Genomic DNA, 19,834 nt, shown 5'->3' on the forward strand with positions numbered 1-19,834 from the left:
ACTATGAGTGATTAACCAGGATGAAATATTTAGTGTTGGTTACATCTCATTTTACCCAGGCTCTGCCTTAATCTGCTGCAGTTTGGTGAAGCAGGCCAGTATTTTCATGTATATCTGTCATGATCATGTGTTTGTTACTGTTTTCTTTAATGACCACTGAACATGTGAGTGTGAAGTCAGGAAAAAGATGTCATGCTAGCCAAGCCAATACTGGGTGGAGAAGGAGGAAAAGGTCGGTGGGCCTGAATTCCTGTAATCTGCACTGACCCTCCCAAACCCAGAGCTTCCTCCTTTGCCCTGCTCTCGCCCTTTCCCCTTTTCCCTGAATCAACCTGCTTCCTGTCCAAACGCTCACACGCTACCCAGTCACTGGGCTTCATTTGTCATTTCACTTTTCTCTCTTAAAAAGTGTGGTGAGACAGTGTGCAGTTTACCTGTGAATGTTTACTACAGTGTTCACGTTCAAATTAAACAGAGCAGACAAAGGAGGGATAGGAGACTGGAAACACTCTCAGCTGAAAATGTGATGTTACTGATACAACACCTCACATGATCCTGACGGAAGCCAGGATTTGGTTTGTGGACAAGAAGTTGACAGACTGCCATCACTGCGGGAACTTGAGAAAGAGGAAGTGAAAAGAGATGGTCACAAAGTAAACACACTGCAATGCATTCAGTGGACTGTACACTGTAATTAGAAATACACTACAGCACTATACTCATGGAAAAGGACATCTAAGGCAGAGTTTTTTTTAACATAATAATAATAATAAAAATAATAATAATAATAATAATAACAACAATAATAATTATAACAATCATTATTATTGTTGTTGTTACATTACTTATAATTCATTTTTAATTAATTATTGTTGCTAAATGTATTATGGTATTTTTAGTTTTCAAGATTGCCTCAGTGTCATCGGAACAGCGTCATTACTTTGGCAACACACTGTTATCTACAGTATAACAACAACAATCCTCAAACAAACCCAGGTTTCCACTTTTACTCCCTACCTCACTTGGTTCTTCAACAGGATCATTATTAAAATGCATACCTTTAGTTACCACCCAATAGCATCATCCAAAATGGAAGAAACGCCGTACATTTTGTGTTAGATAATTCATTAACAATGGCAGAGAACATTAGTTGTGAATATTGTAGTTCACAATGTTTTAACCACATAGGTCTATCTGTAGCCATAAACAATATCTGTGATTTGTCCTAGAGTTTTTATCACAGCTCCAGGATCCCACTTCACGCCTGAGCCCAGGTTGCTCTATGTGGAGAGTTTTACATGTTCTTGCTGTGTCCATGTGGATTTCCTCCTGGTTTCCTCTCAATTCCTCACACACAAAAACATACTGGCAACAGATTTGCCTACATTAAATTACCCCTGGGGGTAATAGGTTTACAAGTGTGCAAGAATGCCTTGAATTGGTCTGTTGTAACATCCAGGATGTATCTGTGCCTTGCCTGACCTTGCCCAGGATGAATCAGTTATTAAAGATAAATAAATCAAATGTATTGACAGTTTTACACCATGTGTAGTGATTGTCCATCAATTTGTGTTGAAAATCAGTGTCACTTTCCTTACAACCTGAGATATACACAAATGCTTGAGAAACACCCACATCATGTATAGGTTAAATTGTTTAATTAACAATTAATGAATAAAGCACATTTATTACTTTTTTATTTATAACATCCTAATAAAAACAAAAAGGCTTGTCTCTATTGACATTTTCTTTAATACAATTTCAAAAAAATGTTTAAATAGGAGTATAAATATATAAATATATATAAGTTGGTATTTACATAACTAACATAGCTAAATACATTACAGGTCACAGGTTAGCATATATTCACCTCCAGCTAGTAACGGTCAATACTCTGCAGTGAATAGGCACACTAAAGGCCAATCCAATAAAGTATACCCCCAGAGAAAAAGAGGTAGATTTTCCTTTTTTTTCCCCCTTTTCAAGCAGCAGAAAAAGGTCATACATAACACTCACTTTCCTCATTGTACTAAAGCAGGGTTTAAAAATAAAACTGTCATTAATAACTTGCCATCATGGCATCCAGTATGAATGTACAACGGACGAGTTCATTTACAAAGTCATAGCTGAATGAACGAATATAAGGCTAGGGTCTGTGGAGGGCACAAGGGGGCGGCTGCATATCAAGAGAGACATCCAGAGAGAGGGAGAGATACATATAGAGGTCTGGCTATTGATCTTTCTTCATTCCAAGCACGTGGCAGATACCTTCCACGCTCTTTTTTTCCTCAATGAAATTGCTCAGCTCTCTGCAGCTTTGTATCCCTCTCTATCTTTTTTTATCTCATCTTGTATGCCTGTAGAGAATGTAGGCCAAGTCATGACCTTAGTGGAATAGCTGTGTGCCAGAGCTGATAAGTTCACACTTAACATCACCCTTACCACACAGGAAAAGATCACCATGTCATGTTTACTCTCTGGCAGCTACTCTACGTCACCTCCAATTGCACAGATAGAAGAGATGGTCAGACTAATATCAACGACTTATATAAGTCCCTCAATCTTTTTAGTCATCATTAGGCAGCCACCAAGCTATGTTTTAAGATAATGATCAGATAATGATCAGTCAGATGATCATGGAATGATGGCTTAATAGCCATCACTCATCCCTTAATTTCATACCACAGCTGTTTTATATTGTAAACACATCCTCCAATTTACTGGTCTACATAATTTCTTCATATTATCTCCCAGTTATCTTAGTTACACATGACTCTACCATATCTGGTCCCTACAGTTCTTAAGCAGTATTCGAATTAACTGAGATGTACTATAGCATGCAGCAACAGCATTCTGTATTGTGTATTGTTGAAAACACCACCATAGAATATTGTTTTCCCTTTCACAAGGCACACCTTTCCTTTTCAAAAACAAAGGGAGGAATTATTTGCCAGTTAACCTCCGAGTTCACAGAAAGATCTTTAAGTGAGCATTACTTAGACATTCTTTATATACATCATTCATAATTATAATAATAATCATCATAATTAAAAAAAAAAACATTTGCTCTGCAATTGACAGTGCTAATGAAAGTTTATGTCTGCAAATATAATCCGCCCATTAGTTTCATGGAGACACTCAAGGGAATTCCCACTGTGCAAAAGTCTGACTGTATAGCCTGATAGACGGATATTCTTCTGTAACTGTCTTCCCAAGTATATCCTGCCTGTGTTCTGTTTCTCTTCATATTGCTATTATTAGTGTCCTTTTTTCCCTGGAATCATTTCTTTAGCTAAATGAGCCAGGAGGTTCTAACTGTCAAATAATAAGTCATGGGATCAGTTTCGTACTGAATAATAATGATTCACTTTTTATCGCACTACAATGAAACATCACTCTACCAATCATAAGAGATAACAAATTAGGTTTCTCAGTATACAACCAGAGCTGAACAGGTGAATGGCACTCATAATATTTCACAAACCAATTCCTTCATCCGTGTGAAATACAATAAGTAGTGACAGCTATGGAAAGCCAACATAACGACAACCCTGTCAAGTCCATTAATCTGGTATTTGTCTACCAACCTGGGTGAAGGTCTTTCTTCAAATGGAGAGAATTCTTGACACAGTGTAATTGGTATTTCCACCATGGGGATTGATATGAAATGCTGGAACGATGGCAGTTTGTGGAACTGGAGAATGGGGTTTATGAGCTGGGAGTGAAACAGAAGGGGAGCGGAAGGGGAGTTGATGGAAGGTAACTCCTTAAGCCAGAAATGACATGAGAATTGGGATTAGCTTGAATGGAAAAGCTGATGTTGGCCAATGGGTTTATGAAGAGCAAAGGCCAAAGAGAACGGTGTTGAGAAGGTACTGTACGCCTCTTGAGTCCCACTTGCTCAAGGCACAGGAGTGAAGTAAACGTAAGTGTTGACATCTGGTGTCCTCTTGCGTTTTTTCTCCTTTAGAAATATAATTCTCTGTGAGGCAGGGAAATGAAATCTCTGAAGACAAGATTTTTTTTCTTCTCAAAACAGGCTTTGGTTTGTTATTTAATCCATTTACTTATATATTCCTCAAATGCTGATGTGCAAGGGCCTGAGAATGATTAGAGGCACACACATACAGTGAAGAAAACAGAGGTTTAGACAAACGTTTACAATATTATAAATCTTCACCTAATTCACTTCTGATGCCCTGAGCAGCACATCTTCCTATAGAATTCAGTTCCAACTCTAACTCAACACACGTGCTACAGGTAATCAATCTACTTGCCTAGCCAGATCAGCTGTATTGATCGCCGACAGGAACTGAAATCAAAAGGAAGGTTGGCTTGCAGGAAAATGGTCACTGCTCTACAAGAGTGAGCCTGATATCAGAAAACTGGAGAATGAAGTGGAATTCCATGCACCATGCTTGAAGTTCTCCATATTTCTACCTGCACACGCACACACACAGGCAATGTTTCCTGCTCATGCCTTCTCTCGCCAGTAAAGACCCTCCGAGGCTCAGCTCAGGTTCCACTCTCCCATTGCAAAAAAAAGCTCACACATTGCTGTAGTGTCACAGGACAGGAGAATGACGTCCGGCGATTACGGATTTGCACTTCTGCTTTTCGTCGCGGTGTCTGGTTGCCCTCTCTGGATCACTTCTTTGCTAGCCTTGGGGAGCCATTTGGCCCCAAGGGCAGGAATGCAGGGGACTGACGGCTGTGTTGACGGCAGCACTGACTTCAGCAGTGGCTTGGTGTTACGACCCAAGCGTTTAGTGTCTTAAATGTGTATGTGGCTCTGGAGTTGTTTTGACACCAGACACTTGCTGAGTGGCAGTAAAACCATGTGTGTGAACCCATATACTTGTCCAGCGGGTTCCTTTGCTCCCTGGGGGTATCCTGAACACATTGTCCAGCTGTCCTATTTGCATGTTCACACTGCTGCTACCTGAGTGAACACATGGACAGAAGTTTGGCAAAACGAAATGCTAAACAAAAGGCAAGGTGGTATCACAACTCTCCGTGCTGTCAATCAAAAGTATCTTCTTCCTACTAGTCTCTCCTCACAGAGGACACTGTTCAGTGGTAAAGGGGCCTCCCTCTTTCTTTTTCCTGCGTTTCTTCTTATGTGCTGTCCAACATGCAGTAGCCATTACCACCAGGACCACCCCGACAATTAGCAAGACCACCGACACCACCTTGGTCTGAGGGAGATCATTGTATGTGTAGGTCACGCCTGTGCCAGCTATACCAATCACCAGTGAGATGATTCCAAAAGGGAAGATGCAGCGATACCAGGATTTCTCCATGCCCCCTGTTGCCTGAGAAAGCCTCTCCAAAGACGACAGGACCTCTGGGACTTTAGCTGCCCCCTCCTGAGTCTGTCCTTCTTGGTTGGTGCTTGAAGCAGGCTGGGGCTGGCATGCCAGGTGCCCCGTGGTACAGCCCATCTTAAAAATGAGATGCCAGTGAAGTTGTTGGAGGCCAGGTCGAAACTTCCTCTACTATACTCCAAATCCAGTACTGGTTTGAGAAAAGATGAAGCTTAGATCAAAACAGGCAGATGTGAAACTATGTGCAAGATGAGCGTCACCAGCAAAAAAGGGTCTGAAGTCCCTGCACAGTCTTCCTCTCTTTCTCTGCTGTGCAGTGTTACAATAGTCTGCACTGTGAATCAGCAGCAGCATGTTGAACACTCTCCCAGCTAGACTGCGTGTGGGTATATAATGTGCCAAAGGCAGGGGGTGGAGTAAAGAAACAGTGAAGGGGCTGGACACCAGAAGTGATTGGCTGAAGCCACAGTGTGACGTCGAAGAAGTGCAGAGGAATGGGGATCAAAAGGAGAGCTGGAAAAAGGAAGGGAGGGTGGGAGTTAACCATTCAAAAGCCGTGCCTCACTTTTGCTTTTTCAGGGATCCTTGCAGCCGTTCTTCCTAACGGAAATAGAATAACAAATATATCCCAAAGGAACAGATCATATGAGCATGTGATAGCTTTAAAGATACAATATTGTGTGAAATCCTGCAAGTTTAAGTCAATTTTCATCTTTGTCTGTGATCAAACAGAGGGAATTCCATGTGAGAGAACAGATGAGCTCTGCACCCTCACTCTGTGGATGATTAAACCCTCCACACACACACACACACACACACACACTCCTGTGCGTGCCCACACACCCTCACCCACCCACGCAGCAGCAGACAAAGGCAGGTTGCCAAATGCTTGGAAAAACGGTTTCGTATGGACATCCATGTGGAGTTCCTATACAATCTGGATACTGAGGGGGTTTTTGACCCCCAGAGAGGAGAAAATCAATTCAGAGACACAAATCACAGCTAAAGAATTGATGAGAGAGCAAAAGATGATGGAGAGAAGTCATGATGCTGAACTCTCTATATTCGATGTTTCCATCAAAGATCACAACTAGATTAGCAGTGACAAGTGTTGCAATATGGTTAGAAGAACCTAAGAAACCCAAGGAGAAATGAAAATGTTGAGTCAAAACTAGATTTTAAACATAGACAAAAACAACAAAAAACAAATTAAGATAAAAAGTGCATTTAATTTTACAGTGAATCCTATTTAAGGATCTTTATTCCATGTGTCTCGACTTTCTATGAGACCTGAACTGAATTACAGAAATAACTAAAGATGTCCTTTGATGAAAGATGACATTGTGCTACAGTATATTACCATCGGAAAATACTGTTTAACCATCAAGACACTAATATTTACAGCAAAGATAAACTACTACAGGATGTGGAGACTGCAATTCACCCTCTCATTTTGGTAAGTGGTTCCATACCAAGTAGGGGCAAACACTGTTACTGATGAGTGCGATGACTCAGCACTGGCAGCTTTAACTTGACATGCCAGCATATCCAAAGCATGGAGTGAAATCACAGAAAGAGGGTTAGATAGGACAAGATGTGGTGGCATACAGCACATTAAGGACAACTGTGCTGTTGTAGCACAGATGGAAAATGAATAATAATGGAATATCAGGTGGCCTTCAGTTGCGGTTCTTCCATTTTGCATAGTTGTAGTTTCAATTTAAGAAGTCTCCCAAAATTGTCTATATGGTTAACAAAACTACATCATTTCCTACTGCTTTTAGCATTATGAGGATGAACTGTTGCTTTAAGTCTCTTATAATGTTAATGGTTGCCACTATTTGACTTAGGAGATATGCATTTACACAGGGCAGCAAGACAGGACCAAAAATGTTGGCATGAAAAAGGAAGGCGTTCTGCAGTCTGACCAGTGAGGAAGAGAGAAAAAAAGAGCACCTTTTCCTGTCCTGGCCATCCTCTTCTATAGACTAATGAAGCATTCCTAAAAGACTTGAATTTTTAGAGATTATTTCAAGATTATGTTATTTAGTGGCACATAAGTGACATATGAAGCTTGAAGTGTACATAACTTACTAGTAGATGGTCCAGTGACCCAGACTGCATGGCAGTTGCATGTAAGGGGGACAAACTGTTAGGAGACTTTCTTTAATGTCAAAATACCAAGTTAACTAGTCTTTAGTGCATCTTATCAGATTTCGGTACTGCTATTGGAAAGTTTAGATTTTAAGAACACTAGACTTCAAAGTATAAAAGTGGGACAGCATGTCTCACATCCTGAAGACTACTGAGAGGCTGGTAAATCAAACAGCTCCAACCTTGAACCATAGTTTCTGTGTCTGGGTCAGAGGTGATTGTGAGCAGTTCTCAAGGAATGATCCTGTCTCTGTTCTTCTTTACTCTCCAAAGCAAAATTCTAGTAAAACTCCAGCTTACTAGCAGATATTCTCTGATGATGCAGTCATTTTAGTGTGCATTTATAGAAGAGATAGATCTGGGAACAGGACTTCAGTGGGGCACATTGTCATATGGTGCAGGGAAACAATTAAATCTGCACCTTAACATCAACAAGACAAATGAACTGGTGGTGGATTTTCACTGTGTTGGGGAGCTGTTTTAAACCATTCACCATTCAGTTGTGATAATGCAGTATTCCAGGGAGGATACCTGAAAAATAGACTGGACTGGACAGGACAGACAACACAGATGGCACTACAGAGGAAAGGCCAGAGCAAAGCACAGTCCTCTTTCTAAATGGTTCTAGGCTTTTGGTGTCTTTCATGTCTATCCATTTATTCTGAACAAAGTTCATGTCTAAGCTGTAGTCTGTGACAAACAGACTGGGAAGGCCAGTGCTGCTGGCAAACAGGACATTAGCAGTTTTGCAGCACATTCTGCCCATCCTCTCCATGGTGTAGTATCCAGGAGCATCTTTAATTCATGCCTCATTGGTGCTGCAGTGTTGGGGATCTTTTCCAGCCAATGCTATCAGCTTTCACAACGCCTCCTTTAACCATGCCATCCAGCCAAGTCGTTCAAAGAACCAGGTTATTTGCACCAGATTCTTATCCTGCTTCATTCTACAGGGGGAACTTCCTCTTTCAGTCTTACCTCAACCCCTCTGTGACATTACATTCATCCTGATTCATCACATGGTTTCACTACGAAGGAAAAGTAAGGTCTAGTAGAGCAAGAAAAATACAAAATTACACGAGTTCATCTATATACACTATATTGCCAAAAGTATTCGCTCACCCATCCAAATTATCAGAATCAGGTGTTCCAATCACTTCCATGGCCACAGGTGTATAAAATCAAGCACCTAGGCATGCAGACTGTTTTTACAAACATTTGTGAAAGAACGGGTCGCTCTCAGGAGCTCAGTGAATTCCAGCGTGGAACTGTGATAGGATGCCACCTGTGCAACAAATCCAGTCGTGAAATTTCCTCGCTCCTAAATATTCCACAGTCATCTGTCAGCTGTATTATAAGAACGTGGAAGTGTTTGGGAACGACAGCAACTCAGCCACAAAGTGGTAGGCCACGTAAACTGACGGAGCGGGGTCAGCGGATGCTGAGGCGCATAGTGCGAAGAGGTCGCCAACTTTCTGCAGAGTCAATCGCTACAGACCTCCAAACTTCATGTGGCCTTCAGATTAGCTCAAGAACAGTGCGCAGAGAGCTTCATGGAATGGGTTTCCATGGCCGAGCAGCTGCATCCAAGCCATACATCACCAAGTGCAATGCAAAGCGTCGGATGCAGTGGTGTAAAGCACGCCGCCACTGGACTCTAGAGCAGTGGAGACGCGTTCTCTGGAGTGACGAATCGCGCTTCTCCATCTGGCAATCTGATGGACGAGTCTGGGTTTGGCGGTTGCCAGCAGAACGGTACTTGTCTGACTGCATTGTGCCAAGTGTAAAGTTTGGTGGAGGGGGGATTATGGTGTGGGGTTGTTTTTCAGGAGCTGGGCTTGGCCCCTTAGTTCCAGTGAAAGGAACTCTCAATGCTTCAGCATACCAAGACATTTTGGACAATTCCATGCTCCCAACTTTGTGGGAACAGTTTGGAGCTGGCCCCTTCCTCTTCCAACATGACTGTGCACCAGTGCACAAAGCAAGGTCCATAAAGACATGGATGACAGAGTCTGGTGTGGAGGAACTTGCCTGGCCTGCACAGAGTCCCGACCTCAACCCGATAGAACACCTTTGGGATGAATTAGAGCAGAGACTGAGAGCCAGGCCTTCTCGTCCAACATCAGTGTGTGACCTCACAAATGCGCTTCTGGAAGAATGGTCAAAAATTCCCATAAACACACTCCTAAACCTTGTGGACAGCCTTCCCAGAAGAGTTGAAGCTGTTATAGCTGCAAAGGGTGGACCGACGTCATATTGAACCCTGTGGATTAGGAATGGGATGTCACTTAAGTTCATATGCGAGTCAAGGCAGGTGAGCGAATACTTTTGGCAATATAGTGTATTTTTGACACAGCAGTCTCTCAAGTGTGTTGACTGAGCTGAATGTAATAAGTTAAATTAAAGGATTAAGATCTGGCTGAAAATAACCAGGGTTTATCAAGTATGCTTTGATCGGGTCATCAATATGTTATATTATTAATATTCATAATTAATAATAATATTAATATTCAATATTCATAATTAGTAGCAAGATTAATCATATTTATAAATATATGCAAAAAAAAGATTAATGTGCGGATCCTCCTGAGAACTGGTGTGTACACTCACAGATGAAAGTACAAAGCAGAGCTGTAGGTTTTGACAAGAATTAAGTGCAGTTTTTTGCTTTAAATGTTCAGGTTAATTATTTTGAAAACTCACATTTTAAAAACGTTACTCACAAAACTTACCCCACATCATGTTACACAATATATTTATATATTTCATTTAAAATAAAATATACAGAATGGATTTCTGTAACAAATCAGAATGTAGAGGTTAGGGAAATCTGGCAGCCCAGAGTATGTGAGCCAAAAATCAATAATAATAAGCAGTGAGAGAGCAATGCATCAAACAAACACTCATTAATGCCTTTGAGACACATTATAGATCTTGACTGGAGGCTTTATAGATCACTTGAAATTTGGCACCGTGAAGCAGTATCACATCATCTTGTTCCCTGATTGCATACAGGAACTACAGGTATAGACCCCTACCATGACTTTCTCTCATTTAAATCAGAACAGATTGATGATATAAGGATGAGCATGGTGACTTGAACATGAGTGAGCTCATGTGTATGGGGTGGGTGTCTCATCTGTTGTTTGTCCACTTTGTTTTGCTCTCTTTTGGTTTCCCCCTTTTCTGAGTGAGTCACTGAGAGAGGAGGAGTGCGTAGGGGTTGGAGGAGGCTCCCACCAGCACCACCTGTCCCCCCCGTCTGGACCAGCCTACATGGCCAGGATCTCACTTTCACCTACAAGAGTCTGGCATAAATAAAGTGCTCATAGAAGGCACAGAGAGCATTGATCACACTGCGTACACTCTACACTGATGACGAATCAGACTTTCATTGTATTGCAAAGAGGGGGATGAGTCACACTGTTGAGCTGGCAGCATGTTAAAACTATGCTGTGCATAAAACCTATGTAGTAGACATATAACGATGCATTAAAACCAATGTGTCATTCATGTCTTCTTTGTAACCATAGAAATGATTAAAAATTGGTTCATTGTGCTGAAAAAAAAATATACATGATTACACAGACACTACGATGTGCAAACATCACAGTGCAGACTAATCAACAACACCCTGTAAGTGTCAATATATGAATTGCGATTCTACATTACCCTTATGTATTTGATGAGCAATTTGTTCTTACGGACATATTTCCTAGATATATTAGAATACCAGCAGACCAAAAACATTGCAGTCTTATTCTGTTTTAATTCAATTGTAGAATAAGACTGTATTCTCCCTATTCAAAAATAACAGGAAATGAAAAATTCGGTATACCTAATTATGTGATGCCTATTTTATAAAGCCTTTATTGGCGTTTGCAATATAGTATGTAATATGAGTATGCAGTAATACTTTAGGTCCACAGAAGAGTTAAAAAATGGGCTTCACTGTTCAAAGACAGAATATATCTGAGTGAGATGGGGAAGTCATATTTATTTGTAGTCAGACTGTCTTTCTATGTGTTTAGAAATTCTTATTTTTACATGGTTTGCACACTTATAGGATATAGGATTATAAAAACTCAGTGAGTGTCCTCTGGAGATTTAAAGTGCAGAAGTAAAATAAACCTATAATTTATTCCCAAATTCACTGCAAAATTGTGACGACTATTTCAGGCACTATCGAGAAGCCCTCAATCCAAGTGCTTCCATGTTGCATGTTTTGGTGCTTTGCTTGCTCAACACACACAGTTTAATTTATCAGCTATTTAACAAGCCCTTCAGTTGAACAATCCATGTCATGGCAAAAAGTTCAAATCAGGAGGGCAGTCACAGCTTAACCTAATCTTCAAACTAATTTGTAACATGGTGCTCTCTGCTGGTAAAACCTCAGCAAAACATGACTCATGAGACACGACCCACAACATTTATATTACCAGTCATTGGAATATAGATGCTTGAAATGTAAAAGCTGCTGATGGGCCTCCAAATCAACTCCTGTAGTGCGGTGATTTAAAATGGCGGTAAGTAGAGGAAGGACAGCTGTGAACGGCAGCTGGCAGCTTTATTCCTGCTACATCCAAGCAGCTGCAGGATCTTGGCTGTCAGTATTTAACCCAGCAGATAAGAGGCATTTGAGCAGACATCTGTCGAACACATACACCAAAAAATCCTCTGGTGTAGGAGGACAGTATGCAAAAGAGTTCAAAGGGCCTAACTCAGTCCAGTTTCATTACTTTGTCCACTCGATTGGAAAATTAAGGTCATCTTTCTTCAGGTTTGAGTTGAATCAATGTCCAAAACCAGGCTGGGAAATTGAGTACCTCCCTCTCCCAGGAGCGAATACACAGCACGTAGGGCTGTAGCACTCAGACGGCCAGATGAGGAGGAATCACAGATCAGATGTAGGAGTGTATCACACATGGCCTGCAGTAAGAAAAATGCAAACAGCTGCTATCATGTGTGAAATGGAATAAAACACAGTTCAAAAACTTTTAGGTAGCAAATTTATCCAATCCTCCAAAAAAGAATAAAATGTTTAAATTGAAGGCTTCCTCTGAGGAAAGAAAAGTGCAGCATTCTCAGAAAAGGGACAGAAACTGGAAATTTAGCTTAAATTTAAACTAGCTCGAGGCATGAGGGAAGATGCTGCCACCTGAACGCAAAAGTATGATGTAATTGTATTTAATGGAAAAGCACATCGAGCTCTATGGCTCAGTCATATTTATCAGTCACAGGATTCTGCATAGCCAAGGTAAACATGTAATGAATCATTTCCTGTTAGATAATGCTCTATTATATATTCTAACAGTAATAACATAGCACACAAAGGCTCTACAACAAATAGGCTAATAAAACACCAATGCAGCAGACACCACATTTGCCTACTTGCTATTCCAGGTGCTGAATAAACAAACAGTAAGTGCTAGCTGTAGTCCTTGCTGGAGTGGCTGGATTGTTTTCATATGCTGAGCTGTTAGCTGTGGTAGCCTTTGATGGAAAGATTGGATAAGACCATTGTTATTTTCATCCTTGTTCTCAAAATCTTAAGTCTGTCATTAATTTTAGTTTTCTCTGAAATATTACTTGAAAGAAATCTGATCTTTTCTGCTTGCCAAAGGTGTGGGTGTTATCTCTGTATTAGAGAAAGTCCTTTTATGAAAGTCCTTGAGTATCTAAACGATTGTGTTAAAGATACATTTCCTCAACAAATTTATTCAATAAGTAATTAAGGACATATATATTTAGTGCAACGCTAAACCACTGTATTAACTTGTTTTTACCAAAAGCAGATGCTTTTATACCTTTGTCGTTTACCCAGGTTTTTTGATATACTGATAACCTTTAATAAATTTCTGAACTAAATTATAAATTGATTGATGAACCTAGCCAATACAAAACCAAACCTGATATGATGCATATGTGGTAATGGATTATTAATTAATAAACAAAAAAAAGGGGGAAAAAAGAAAATATAGAAGGCCCAAATAATTACTAAGGGAATATACACTCAGGATAGCAAATAAAATACAGTGCGACACTGCTCAAGTACCAAATCATTCTTCTCTATTTTCTCATTACACATGTATTATTCTTTTTATTTGTTTTATGTAGTTTAAATAAATCTGTTTGCTAAAATCAAACATTTGTGTGTCCAAAAGACATTATATTTTTTTAATTAATGAAAGCTCAATCCCATCAATGACCATTATTTGGCTTACCTGCTGAAGATGACCTAATCAATAAATCAATAAGTGAGTACAGAAAGCTTTGGTTCAGGATTTGGAGGTGTGAGAATCATCTCTGACCTGGTGCATGTGGATCTCCAGCTTCAGTTGAGCTACCTGTAGTCTCAGACTATGCAGATCTTCTAGCTCGCCTTTGCTGCTATAGGTCAGTAATGGGGGCAGGCAGGGTTGCGGTGAGGGCTGCCACTCGACCCTGCTGCGCAGTGGACACAATGCCCCGTGCCACCATGCCATCTTCCTCTCCCAATCTAGCGATGCAAAAAACATGTTTATACACACACACACTTGCATACATAAGTCAAGAATATTACAACACAAGGTGCGACCAGCCAGGATGATGCCATTTTTGGAGCTGTGACATTTCAACAGAGCCTTTTTTTAGTGCTTAATGTCTTTACTTCACTTGTTACAGTTTTTAATTTCTTTCTAAAATTACATTTAGACTGTGTTGGCATTTTAATTTAGTTCACTGACATTTTATCTCCTTCACAACTATATCAAGTAAATCCAACATAAGTAAGTATATGTATACTATTACTGAAAGTGTTGCTTGCTTCATTCCCATAAAGGAAAAAAAGAGATCACTTTAGAATGTATTTTGGTAACTTGCCCACCTTATTGGTCCTGCTTCTTGTGGAGTTCACCTTTGGCTATTTTTACATGCAATGATTTCTCACGCTATATTCAGAATAATCTGAAATTAAGTTAGTGAACTGAAGACGCATGAAGATTGGACTAGATACTGAACTATGCCAGTGGAAAAGATCTATTCCTTGTAGGCTTCATCAGACAGGCTTCATTAAGTACCTTTTTTGAGGCAATCAGCTTCCTTAATGACCTGGCTCATCATTTTTTCCAGGCCTGCCAGCATTAGTACAGATTCATATTCCTTCTCTGTGGATGGTTCTGTATTTAGACACATGCAAAGACACAGAGTACAGGATATTTTCATACACAGCTTAACTGCTGCAGTGAAGTTTAGACATAGGCAACAACACTGACATGCCTTTTAAAAGCTGCCAGAATATAAACCATATTATTACTGTTGTGTTAAATCAAACAGGAACATTAGATCAATTCTCTGCTGAATGAGCTGCCTGAAAGCCTTAATTCCACATTACTCCCTCTGGTCTTGTGGCTCATCTCTCAGTCTCTCCTCCTACACCCTTCTGTTATGATCTCTTGCAGACTCCCTGAAGAGCGTTCTCTCTCTTCAAGTCTGTTCTTTTAATAATCTACTACCTGGACTCCATCCCATTTGGTGGCTTTGGAGCTCAGCATTATAGCAGTGAGTCAGGTCCAGCCCTAGCTGCGTAAGGACATCCAGCTCTGCTTCCATGGTTGCTATGTGGACAGAAGCCCATTCTGACGGAAACTGGCACATTTAGAGATCAAGGAGCCATAACATGCTGTTCAAAATAAACAGAGCAATGTAAAGTAACCAATGGATGGACTCAGGGTAAAAAAAGCAGTTGTGTCATAATAATTGCAACATTATAAACACATTATCAGAAAGATGGGGTAAATGAAAAACTGGCAAATGAAAATACATATTAAAAACAGATTAGCACCATAACATTGCATAATATAAACTGCTCAAAGCAAACACTGAATCATTAATGTTAATACTTAATATATAAGTGTTAGAACTAGATGTACACCTAAGGCACATTATTTTAATCTACCAAAATATCAGGAATTATAGCCCACTGTATGGTGAAGCACATATGACTAGACTTTTTAATCCCTTAGGTAATTCTTACTCAAATACTTGCTGAGATTGTAAGGCCACTGACAGATTACACATAATGCTACACAAACATGTCCACATAATGGAACCCAGTACCAAACAGACCTCACCCAGTCAGACGGGCACCTCTGTTCTTAGATGATCAATTTAAAACCCATTATATCTCCAGAGTGCTCAACATTGCAGCCTGTGCCAGGAGCACCCCATCTATACCTGGTGGTCATTTTAGGGCAAAAGCGATGTCCTTCCTTTTCACCCATATTGACTGGCTGTTTTGTTCATCAGCCTCTAAAAGTTCTTCCCGATGTCTGTGGCCTCAGATTCCCATTGCCCTTATTGTGGATTTAGCCACAAATCCTCTACAGAGAAATTATTAACTTTCCATCTCTTCTGCCTGGAAAACAGAGACAAGTGATCTTAGAAGATCTTAGAATCTGCTTTCCAGGTAGAAATGAATATCAACACTGATCAAAAAAAAATTGTTTTTACATTTTAACACACAGATAAAATACATTTTTACAAGGGTCTATGGCAAAATACCTATGTGCTTCATATAGAGGTTTTCTAAACCCCCCACCCCCAGCCCCCCACCCAATATATCCACTCTTACGTTTTTCTTTGAACCCAGGTATTTGCTCCACTAAAAGCACAATTTAGCTGCTCAGGTTCAGTTCAAGGCATCTGTTGATGAAGTATAACTTCAAATATATAATTCTTCTTCTTTAGCCAATTCTGAAAGGATACAGTACTAATAAGTCTCTTCTTAAAGTGGTCTCTGTCTGGTACAGGCTTAGAATGTCTGGTGAAAACTTTACTCCACAGGCTGATGACAGATACACAACAGGCAAATTAACTTCTGAGACATTCAAATAAAGCTCAACGACAATATATGAAACATATGATGAAATGCCATTTCTAGAGAGAGGTCTATATATCTTGTTTTAAAACATATATGTGCACACATGCATACACACACGAGAGCAAACAAGCACACATGCATGCTCACGCGCACACACTAACTTGTTCTTTTTGGCCCGTTGTGCCTGCCATAAAGGTAAGGAAGGAGAGGGTACCCTGCAACACAGAAAGCATGTAATGTTCAGAAAATTTAAATAAGGAACTACCACTAATGCTAAACAGCAGAGGTTGCAGAGATCTCACCAATGCTCTTTAGTAGCTGATTCTTCACTTTGCATTTTTATCTTTTGATCTGAAGAAGTCCTCTCTTCTGAAGATGATAAACCAACTTTCTTAGCTCTGTCTGGTTCTAGGGAAGATCTGGTCATCTGACTGGACTTTATCTGAAGATTGACTTCTGTAGTTTTCTGTGTCATAAAAGGTTTTATGCCCGACTGCTTCCCTTTGATGGCCGACCGAGATGATGGCACTCTTTTGCCCAGAACCTTCCGTGTACCACTGTCTCCACAGCCAGCAGTGCTTTTTAAATGTCCTGCACGCTGACAGCTTCCTTTCGCCTCAAAGGACAATAAGGACTTTTGTGGGTTTCTTTTATCACTGTCATTAACAGCAGGAGCATTTCTAGCACTGCCACTTGAACATGCCTTTTCTTGGTAATTCGAGCCAACTGCAGAGCTGCTGCGGATTTTCAAAGCCTTTTTCAGAACTTGTTCTAGGAGCTCAACCTCTTGTCTCTCTTTCAAAGGAATGTCTAAAAAAAATAATAGAAATTATAGAAATATTATTATACAGTCTGTGTGGTTAGTCTGAGAATTGGAGTGAAGGTAGGGTTTGGACAAAAGCTAACAAGGACAACCCAGAAAAGACTAACTTAACTCTATGCTTGTTTAGCATGTAGCAGCTACATGTCAGTGCTCTATGGGTCAGACTCTTGATTGTACTGTAGTGTTTATTACACCCTCACTGTTCTAGAGATGCAAACTCTGTGCATGGTTGCTACCATTTTAATAACTGATGTGCCTGTTTTAGCCAGTAGAGAGAGTATTTAGTTAATGTGGTACCTGCATTTGCTTCTTTATCTACTTCAGATGATGAGTCTTGCAAGTCAACAGTGCCGCATATACAAACACAACAGTTACCCAGCTTGAGTCTGTTCTTAATAATCTTAGAAATCTTACTGTGAAATAAATACTAAAATAACTAAAAAGCCTAAGCACTATTAATGACTAAACACAGTTTTGCACTGTCATTTGGACAGAGCCTAATAAATACAGTCAAGGTTCATATTTTAGTGGACCAAACTAAAAAATAAATAAATATATATATATATATATATTGTAAAGGAGCATTAAATGCATGAAAATAGAAAACTGGCAGTAGTTCAGCGACTACTAATGGTTTCGTTTAAGCCAATCCAATCACATGAGTTTTTATAAATTAGTTAGCTGAAGGCAGCTCATCAAACATAAAGGGATAAAGACGTCAGGCCAGAAAAGGGAGCGTTTTCACAGCCTTTTATAAAGTTTGAAAATACAGCTTGTACAATAAAGAACAGACAACATATGTGTTTATTCTGCTCTTGTTGCTTATCCAGACTGTTAAAGACAAGCGTATACAATATATATAAAAGAGAATACCTAATAACAGAATATAATACTGTCTCACACTGCACACTTTACATATACCCAACAAACCTTAACTTTCAACGGTCAGGTGAACAACCCAAACATTTTAGGTCGCACAAAGACAGGGTAAAATAGAGCAGAGCAGGTAAAAGTCACGTTCGATTCTGTGGTATGTTTTCTGAGGTAAAGGTGATGTAAGCAGATGGCTAATTCTGACTGGTATTTTTCTGGACCTGATGTCCTCTCTTATCAGATATAGTCCTGTCCAACAGTAGTAGGCAGAAGTATGTGGAAGCACTGAAACACGTGTTGGACCACTTCTGCAGCATTATAGACGTTATTATTACAAATAACGTGAACTATGCTGATTTATGGGACTGTTTTGTAAATACGTGTGAGATATGGTAGCCTAGTCATTAAGGTGTTGGTCCCAGATCCACCAAGCTGCCACTGCTTGGCCTCTGAGCAAGGCTTTTAACTCTCAAATGCTCAGCTGTATAAAATGAGATAAAATTGTAATTCTGGATAAGGGCATCCGCTAAATGACAGAAATGTAAATGTAGTACAGGACTATACTGTAGTGGAACTGGCTAATACAAAACATAAATTATTATAATGTTATAATGTTTGAAGTACTGCTATAATATTTATTTCTTATTTGCACTACTTCAACCGCTGCTACTGCGTTTTTGCACAATCCACATTATCATGCCGCTATATATATATATATATATATATATATATATATATATATATATATATATATATATATATATATATACATATGTTACAATCATATATTTTATTAAATACCTGGTTTTAACAGTTTCTCAAGTTTGCACATGATTTCATTTTGTCTCATTGCACATGTTTTTCTTCTTTCTTGTGTCCCGTTTTGTGTTGTTTTCTGCACTGTCCTTGTCTTTGCACCTAGTTGCAGACGTTATATGTTGTATGTTATTTTTGTAGCACCAGAGTCCTGGAGAAACGTTTCATTTCACTATGTAGCCTACTGTGTCAGCTATATGTGGTTGAAATGACAATAAAAGCTTCTTGTGACTCTTTCATGCAAACTTATGTTATACAACAAAATGCATGGAGTAAATTGAGAAATGATCATACACATCCCTGACTGGAACTTCACCTGCAGTATCTTATGTTAATTCATTCTTAATGGACTTTCATTCTCTTACCATTATCTTTCCCGCTGGTCGGCGTTTCTGCTTCACTGCTGTCTTTCACACGTGTTTTCCTGCCAAAAGTCACATCTGATTAGTAAAACTACTAGCTAAACATTATCTTACTATGGGGCAAGAACACCCAGCAATAAACACGACTTACATGGAGCGTAAAATGTCTTTATACTGCTGGATAGTTTCGGTTAGTTTTAGCTCCTCTGCTCTGCAGAGTCTGATCGCTTCATCCACACGTGCAGACATGCTGAAACACAAAACATCCTGTAAACTAGCTATAAATGCTTAAAGTCACTCTGTGTGCTCATAACCAAGAGAAAGACACCATGCATGGCTAACTTACATGCAGCACTGGTCTGACATGCTCACCTCACAAAGTGTCAGTTTCAAGTCACGCGCCAGGAAACGAAACTTTACTCATATCCGGTTGACAAATTGTAAAGTTACGTCTTTACAAAATAAGTGCCATAAATCAGCATGCAGCACTTTATTTGTAATAATAACGTCTACAGCTATCAGAAGCGGTTTAATACCTTGTGTTTCCGTGCTTTCGCATACTGCCGTTCTACAGAGTATACTAAAATAGTACGCACTCGTTCACTAGTCTCCTGCCTTCACC

At 39.7% G+C, this 19,834-nt stretch overlaps 2 protein-coding genes across 4 annotated transcripts; both read right to left on the minus strand.

Annotated features, from left to right (window-relative positions):
* Positions 1 to 705: 705 nt before the first annotated feature.
* LOC131366310 (transmembrane protein 100) lies at positions 706 to 5,692 on the minus strand. Its single transcript, XM_058410679.1, has one exon. The coding sequence runs from the start codon at positions 5,442 to 5,444 to the stop codon at positions 5,058 to 5,060; it is 387 nt and encodes a 128-aa protein (XP_058266662.1). The 5' UTR covers positions 5,445 to 5,692; the 3' UTR covers positions 706 to 5,057.
* A 4,361-nt stretch (positions 5,693 to 10,053) lies between these two features.
* Positions 10,054 to 19,823, minus strand: LOC131366263 (tubulin epsilon and delta complex protein 2). Of its 3 annotated transcripts, none has more exons than XM_058410583.1 (10): positions 19,749 to 19,823; positions 19,364 to 19,462; positions 19,216 to 19,274; positions 16,641 to 17,148; positions 16,500 to 16,553; positions 16,224 to 16,302; positions 14,972 to 15,104; positions 14,537 to 14,635; positions 13,790 to 13,977; positions 10,054 to 12,407 (listed from the first exon to the last, which is right to left on the minus strand). In XM_058410583.1, the coding sequence occupies exons 1-10, from the start codon at positions 19,769 to 19,771 to the stop codon at positions 12,255 to 12,257; spliced, it is 1,395 nt and encodes a 464-aa protein (XP_058266566.1). In that variant the 5' UTR covers positions 19,772 to 19,823; the 3' UTR covers positions 10,054 to 12,254. The 3 variants fall into 3 exon arrangements, with proteins under 3 accessions (XP_058266566.1, XP_058266575.1, XP_058266584.1); XM_058410592.1 differs by having other exon boundaries at positions 19,559 to 19,822; XM_058410601.1 differs by having other exon boundaries at positions 10,055 to 12,407; positions 19,585 to 19,821.
* Between the last annotated feature and the right edge of the window lie 11 nt (positions 19,824 to 19,834).

The sequence above is a fragment of the Hemibagrus wyckioides genome, linkage group LG02 (assembly GCF_019097595.1).
Source record: "Hemibagrus wyckioides isolate EC202008001 linkage group LG02, SWU_Hwy_1.0, whole genome shotgun sequence".
Taxonomy (NCBI): Eukaryota; Metazoa; Chordata; class Actinopteri; order Siluriformes; family Bagridae; genus Hemibagrus; species Hemibagrus wyckioides.